An 8,357-nucleotide genomic window follows, 5' to 3' on the forward strand; every position below is an offset into this window, starting at 1 on the left:
GTTCACATTTAGCCGACTGCAGCTTGTGCAGTGCAGCGTGTCACGCTGGGAATCAACAGGGATTGGCCGTTGCTGTCAATGAAGCACAGTCTAGACAGCTTAGAGCTTGTGTGTGTGTCCATCTAGGTGTTTGTGTGGCCTGATCCACTGAGGGGAAGCAATCCATCCAGCCATCCATTCATCGCCCTCTCCATCCATGCTGCCATGACTTCTAGCGTCCCCAGAAGGCAGCTTCTTGGTTCACCCTGAGGGAGGGCGCGTGGGCAGGCTGAGAGGGACTAGCCAACCGATAAGACCGAGGCCTGTCACGAATCCTAATCCCCAATCACTCACAGGACAAAGCCTTCTGTCCACCACGAACCTCCCCAAGTGTGGCCACATTCAGCACATCAAACGGTAAACTTCCACCTGCCCGTTGAGATACCAGAGCTTAAAGAGAAAGATATTGTACAGGTAGACAGCCGAGGCTCGCGTCCTTACAGAGACACACACACACGAGCTCACAATCGCACGAGCACAGCATGCACATGAGCTGCTGATTAATAAAAAGGTCAGCGTGGCAGAATGATTAATGTTCAAGTGATTGCGACATTAGGGAGCAGAAAGCTGGGGGTTTTATATTTGTGTGCATGCGAAACATGTTTGGAAAGTGTCGAGGTGACATCCAGTGAAAGAAAAATCATGGGAAAACCCATCCATGCTCCTTGCACACCGGCTCGTCCAACCTTCCCACTATCAGTGGGTGTAGAACATTGTGACTCACCCTGAACTGAAACAATGTTGTAAAGGTTTAAAAGCACCTGACAGCTCTTCCTCTTATGCACCAAAACCAAAGAGCTCAGGGTTAATCATTTTATTTATTTACTTAAGTCTCATCATTCCTTCGCCAATGTGGGAAGTGAGATGGCATTATAAGCTCCTTGTTTGTTTGTTAGCGACATGACACAGAAACTCAAACCTGTTGTAAGAACAACACCACAGATACAAAGAATGTTTAGCATTTCTGAACCACAAAGTCATGAAAATGCCACCGACAACACAAGAAACACCTCTCATATTCTCACTGAAAGCAATACTGAAAATAAACTTGATCAAAATTTCTAATCCAATCAAATTTTAACTTTAGGGGACCTGACACTTGAAGGATATACTGAGTCAATCTAAGCGGTTACAATGTTTTACTTCATGAAACACCAAGTGAAAGTATCTCTGAGGTCAACTAAAACTGCATTATATACATCTGAGGTTTTATAGAAAGAGGAAATGGTACCTTATTATTCTGGTTGCTTGAACTAGCTGACTTCACTTACTGAAAATTTTGTGGAGAAATCATTCAAGGGCAAAGAAAGTCCATGAACTTTCAAGTCAAATCCATAATATTCTTAACATAGCATTATTCCTATGAAACATTTTCCCTGTACCACTGCAACTTTAGTGAACATGAGTTAAACCCTGCCTGAAAAAAGGTATTAAAACTGAGAAGTAGAGTAGTCTTGCCATAAACAGTGCTACTATTATAATTTGGTTTTTGTGCTGTTGTTGGTGTTTAATTGTTACAATATAGTTAAGTATAAATGTTTACACTTTTAAATAGCTGGGAAATTTTAAATAATAACTATTAAGCCATTAGTTATGGTCAAATTTCCATATTCAAGCTAAAGTACTACAGCTATAATGATAATGTGCTGTGGTATTTTAACAGCTGGAAACACATGTCAAAACACTTACATTTCCATTATTTAAATCACCAATAATGCAAAGAAAAAATTTAATGTACTAAATACTCCACATTTTCAGCTTATCAGAAGTAGGAAATGCATTTATATTTAAATAAATATGGATGATTAATGTAATTTTTATTTCATATTAACTTCTCTAAAATGACAAAGACAAGCCACCAGAGCTCCCCTGCAACACTGCTGACAGTATAAGCTTTTATACATCATTCAAACATGTCCAGTAAACTAAGTTTATCTATATTTTTGTTAAATAAATTGAGATTTTTTTTTTTAATTAAATTTTGTGCCATTTAAGCAAGCAGATGCTAGCTTAACATTAAAGCTAGCAACCCTGGCAAACTAGTAGCCAGGTCACGTGACCAACAATCCAGCAAAGGTGGGAGCTGACTGGCAAGGCCGGGTTATCCAATGGGAATTATAGGCACAGGCCCAGGGGCCCATGCCCACTTGGGGTCCATGTGGAGCCCATGTGGGGCAAACACCAGTAGTTTGGACATGAAACAAAACGTACATAAAAGCCAGATAGTTACACCACAGTGCGTAATGTATTGCTATTGGTACCATTGGGTGAGAGATGTTAGAAATGTCGTTTCAAAGTGTTTCATTCACAATTTTTTCACAAGGGGGCCCCTGGAACACTGGGCCCTGTGCACTTTTAATCCGGCCCTGCTGACTGCTACTAAACGTGAAGAATCACTTAAACGTGAAAGCAGGTTACGTGAGCACAAGTATGCAACTAGCTGTGTAAAGGGGGAAGGAATTTAATTATTAATTCATGTGTTTTAGCGTGTTTACCTGCTCCAGAATCCTGCGGTACCTCTTCATTGCTTGGTCGATTAAATCCTGAACCGTCCATTCATCTTTGCAGGGAACCACCACAGCGGTTCCCCCGAAATTTACTGTCACTTTCATTCTAGTTACAGCTTCAAATGTTTAAAAATAAATAAATAAACCCAGAAAACAAATCCAAGTTTGAGAAGTCTGCTGTACGTAGCTCTCCCAGTTTGAACCGAGTGCACCTGTGCGTCGAAACTGGAGCAACAGGTGTATCAGGTCGGCATGAAATCACTCTGAATGTCCTTCTGACGACGTTACCGACTTAAAATGGCACGTATAGCCTCAGAAAACATCACATTTTATCCAAAACCGCCATAGAAGTCTGAAGAAAGTGGTATTCAGTGCCACAGAATGGAAGTTTCTGTCATGTTGAGCTGTTTGCTGAAACACCCAAACAAAACAAAGTGAGACAGAAACCCGGAAGAAATCACAGCGACTGCGTTGCTCCAGGAAAGAAATTCTCCTCCCAAACGCTGATTTTCATTTCTCCTCCACTGAAACTGAACGTTTTTTCATGTTTATCTGTTGTAAGTTATATTTATACAAATATCATCAACCAGTACTTGAACTGGAGGAAAGAAGAGACGGCTAAAGAAGCACATCTTTGAAATATTTCGTTTCAGTTTTGCATTTAAGGAAGTGTTATATTAGTTACTAACAACTCAGTTTTTTGGTTTTTTTTTAAATGTTTTGCTTAATACTTATAGACCCAAACTTTAAAAGTAACCCTGATAATATTTTAGATTTTGAAGATAAGTTGACTTGCATGTGTCCTAAAACAGATAAGAAATTGGAGGAAAGCCCATTATGCAAACAGCAAGGTTCACTGAATGCCTGAGTGCAAATTAATTAGATCATACTCTGATTAATATTAAAAAGTGCAATGAAAAATTCGGCATATTTAATTACAATTGCACCTAGTAAACACTGTTCGTAAAGTTCCTTTTTATAAAAATAAAAAATAAAAAAAAAATAAAAAAAAACGGACATATGAGCAGCTTTGATTCCTGAACAGTTCATTGCAAACATCTGCAGAAAATGCAGATCTTGTTGGAAGTTACTGCCAAAAATGGTTAAAGGAAGGTGAACCAATCTGGACTCACTGGTGCACATTGAGAGTTAAGGATGTTAGTCCAGTCCAGAAAGTGTCTCCAGTGGGGAGGTTAGCATCATCACTGAAGCACAGAGCAGTAAAATAAGCTGGCTCAGTCTGAGGAATCTTTTCACATCATTAGGACGACCGGGTCTGTGTACGTGGAGAAGACATGGCAACAGGATGCACTAGGAGGAGGCAAGTTGCTGGGAGGCGACTTCGGGTAATGTTCTGAAATACTGTCGATCCTGCCGAGACGATCCTGACTTTAATGTAAATTGGTTCTCATCATGGCCATGGCCTCTGTCATAACATTTCACACTGTTCTTGGTGTCATGAGCCATTTATGGACCTCTGAGAGTATCCCTCCAGTGGTTCAAAATATTGTCTATTACCAGACCTGGAAAAATCCCAATAAAACAGAGGAGCAACATTATACTTCTGTCCTTACCTTACCACTCTCACACTGATTCTATGCACACAGATCCCGTTTATCACACTGAACAGAATAATTTATTATCAACCCTATTATTTGCACTAAAATACTTTAAGTCAAATAAATCCTGTTTTATTAATTTATTATTTTGTTGTGGTAATGCCTGTTACGTTTAGCCATTATAAGCGCAATTAGGGTTAAAGGATCTGCCATCAATGCATTAGTGTGACACACCATTTGCCATGGTTGCCATGGTAATTCAATGCGGTCCCATAAGGTCTGCAGTGCGGCAGGTTTTCATTGTGTGCTTGCTCCAACACTCCTGACTGTAATTATTCAGTCATCATGCAGAACTTTATAAGGGTGTGTTGCCATTACATCTAGAACTGCGCAAAAAATTAAATATCGCAATAAAAAAAAACGGTAATGGAAACACCTATACATCGAAAAAACTAAATGTCACAATAAAAAAAATGGCAATGGAAGCATCTACGTTTTGAAAAAAATCTCAAATATCGCTAAAAGGTTTTTACTCTCAAATGAGGTGGTTTTTCAGACGTTTTGATATAGAAATATATCGCAAAAGTGTAATTGAATCACTTTTTTCATATTTACGTGTCAGGATGTGGTGTGGGGGGTCATGTGACCAGTTCATTTCTGGTGTGGAACAAACAGCAACATATTTTTAGAAGAGAAAAGAAAACAAGGGAGAAAATCTTCGAAAAGCCGTAGCAAATTCTCCGTACCAAATAATGCTACATGGCTACCTCACATAAGCCGCAATTTTTAGTAAAATCTTGCGAGAGTAACGAGATTTTCTGAGACTTGAGGCTAACGCGCTAAACACTGTTCAAAGGAAGCATCCGCAAATCGCTGTTGTTGTTTGTCAAAACTTACCATCACTTTTATTTTGCAAATAAAACGTCATGAAAACGCAGCTACAGACTGTTGGCTCCATTTCACTTCAGTTAGGTGTGTTGAAGCAGGTAAACACTGAACACCTGCAGGACTGCGGGCTACGAACGAAGTTGCCCTGCCACACCTTTGGAAATCCAAAGAAGTCCAGACCATGACAGGTAGGTGGTCGTCATGTTATCACTAATCAGATTAAGCTATGATTTTACAGTTATCTGCAATTTAAGCATCTTATACATTTACATTTCCTAAAATAACATAATTCTGGGGGCCTAAATGTGTATTTTTCTTCGTATGAAACCAGAAAATAGGAAGTACACTGTCTACATGTGTGTAGAGAATATATTCAGCTCCCTCTGTACTTTAATCCCCCGGCAGCTCCCTGCTCTTCACACAAACACTAATTACCTCACCATTATTCACTGTCATTTTATGTCATTAGGCGGGTTGTAAAAGGGCTTTTATGGATATTAACAGCTATGGATACATTTTTGCAGCTTATTTTCTTACATTGTTTGGTTTTTCTCTCCATCAAATCAGAGCAGGACCCCGGCAGACAGACACATCATGGGGACAAGCAATTATATATCCCGCTACTACTGTAATTCACCCGAAATGTGCAGGACGGAACAATGGAGGTGGGGACGGGGGGGACGGTGTCTTTTCGCCTCCTGTTTCATCTCACTCCTTTCATCCACGGTAAACAAGGTGAAGGGCGGTGAGAGAACTGGAGCAAAACAACAGAAAGAAAACAGCATTTTAAAAAAAAAAGAGAGAGAGAAAGAAAGAGGCGATCTCTAATTAGTAGATCCTACAATGCTTGCGTCCATGTTCCTGATCCCTGGGCTCTGGTTTTCCTGACAGAACATAATTATCATGCGGACCTGGTTTAGCAGTGTTTTGAAAGCCCCTGAGAGTGCACGATGCTGGTTATGTTCCCTCTGCTGCTGACTCATCAGTCAGTGTATCTGTACTGTTGCCAGCACTTGGAAGCACACATGTTCCACTGCTGACTGCAGTCATATTTAATCAGCAGCAGAACGTCTGTTTTCACAAGGCTTTGTTAGAAGCTAAAAAGGGGGTTTTATATAAAGTTATGTAAAATAAAAATTTTTAAAAAAGCCCCCTTCTGCTCTTTAAAGCTTTATTTGTTTTAAAAAAATACTTTTCTTTCCACTGACACACTAAAGTCTCCTAAAGGAGGAGAGTACGATTTATTTTTTATAAATAAATGGTTAAAAAACGCACATTTTATGTCAGCTTGTTCTTAAACACATCATGTTTAAGTGTGTGTGTGGGGGGGGGGGGGTAATCATAGATTTTTTTTGTTATTCTAAAAGACTGAAGAACCTAAAAATCCTTCAGAGTGGACCCAGAATGACCACTCCTCGGGCTCAGATGTGCACTCATTTGCAAACCTTTACCACCACACAGAGTTTGTACATATTTAATTCATTTCGGAAGTGAAAAGAATCGCTGTGGCAAACACACATTAAAAATGCATCTTCCTTGAAATCTTAATGCTCTGTTGCTTTTCTTATTTCATGAAGCTAAAAATACAAAGAGCTTGGTTTTTTAATGCTTTGTTGTTTCCCCTCCTCATCCAGAAATGCTCACATCTGAGCCGAGCCCAGGCTTCTTCAGGGCTCAGGAGAGAGTTAAAGCGAACGAAAGCTTCTAGCCTTCGTCACTGTCATCGGCAAAACTTTGCAAAGTAAATAGAAAGTACAGTCTCATGCAATTTTAATGTTTTGTATATCAAGACATATAAATGGTCTGCACTTTGGTTTGGTTTTTACTAAATTTATAATGATGTAGTGTAGCATGCTGTGTTGTTTATAGGTGGGCGTATTTATTTAGATATACAACATAAGGACTATAAATATATACATATATATACATATATATATATATATATATATATATATATATATATATGTATATATATGTATATATGTATATACATATATATATATATATATATATATATATATATATATATATATATATATATATATATATATATATATATATATATGTATATACATATATATATATATATATATATATATTTATTGTCCTTATGTTGTATATCTAAATAAATACGCCCACCTATAAACAACACAGCATGCTACACTACATCATTATAAATTTAGTAAAAACCAAACCAAAGTGCAGACCATTTATATGTCTTGATATACAAAACATTAAAATTGCATATATATATATATATATATATATATATATATATATATATATATATATATATATATATATATATATATATATATATATATATACATATATATATATATATATATATATATATATATACATATATATAAATATATACATATTTATTGGTCGGTAGGTAGGGATGGATGGATGGATGGATGGATAGATAGATAGATAGATAGATAGATAGATAGATAGATGCTTTGTGAATGTTAGAATTCGGTTCGTGTATCCACAGAAACATGGTTTTTACAACATGGAACATGTGAAAACATTTTAAAAGGGAGGTCTCAAAGCAAATAAATGAGCATGATTAAAATCTGCAATTCTTGGAAGTAAAAGCTGATTAGTAGGCTGCACCTTGTGCATCTGATCAGTTTTAGTTTGTGTAGTTGAGTGAGGACTGTTGAGGTTGCAGTATTGCAGTGGTTCAGCCTGGTTAACTTGATGTTCGCTGGGGTCCTTGATTTATAGGGAACTGCATGACATGAGTTCATAAAGAAGACTGCTTTGGATCCACTGCTGATTTTTAATTTTAAATGGAATACCACCAGCAGCCTGAAGCATTGATACAAGGACAGATGTATCCAAGCTTCCACAAATTGTGACCCTACCAGTTTGAAAAGACTCATCAGACCTGGCAAAATATGTTTTAATCTTCTATTGTCCAGTTTTTGTGCATTTATGTGAATTGTAGCTTTAGTTTCTTTTTCCTATTCGTGAGAAGTCACAGCCAGGAGTGGTCTTCTGCAGCTGTAGCCCATCTCCTCACTGGTTGTATTAGTTGTGTGTCCAGAGACGGTATTCTGCATACTTGGGTTGGAACCAGTAGTTATTTGACTTCCTGTTACTTTCCAATCACCTCCAACCAGTCTGCCCATTCTCTTCTAACATCGCCAAGACATTTTGGTCCAGACAACTTTCTTTTCCTGACCATTCTCTGCAAACCGGATGGCTGTGTGTGAAAAGATAGTAGATCAGCAGTTTCTAAACTACTCAAACCAGTAGCCATGCCACTTTCATGGTCACTTGAGACCTCCTTTTTCCTCGTTCTACAACCACAGCAAGCCATCTCGTGCATCTACATGCCTGGATCTAGTGA

At 38.1% G+C, this 8,357-nt stretch overlaps 1 protein-coding gene across 1 annotated transcript in view; it reads right to left on the reverse strand.

The window, feature by feature from the left end:
* pard3ba (par-3 family cell polarity regulator beta a) overlaps positions 1-2,651 on the reverse strand; it is a gene marked incomplete at both ends in the record, with an annotated part of 221,277 nt that extends 218,626 nt beyond the window's left edge. The window contains one exon of the mRNA XM_079264124.1: positions 2,535-2,651. Coding sequence (XP_079120250.1) covers positions 2,535-2,651 — 117 coding nt within the window. The remainder of the gene's footprint in view (positions 1-2,534) is intronic.
* Between the last annotated feature and the right edge of the window lie 5,706 nt (positions 2,652-8,357).

Source organism: Telmatherina bonti, assembly GCF_933228915.1.
Source record: "Telmatherina bonti genome assembly, chromosome: 24".
Taxonomy (NCBI): Eukaryota; Metazoa; Chordata; class Actinopteri; order Atheriniformes; family Telmatherinidae; genus Telmatherina; species Telmatherina bonti.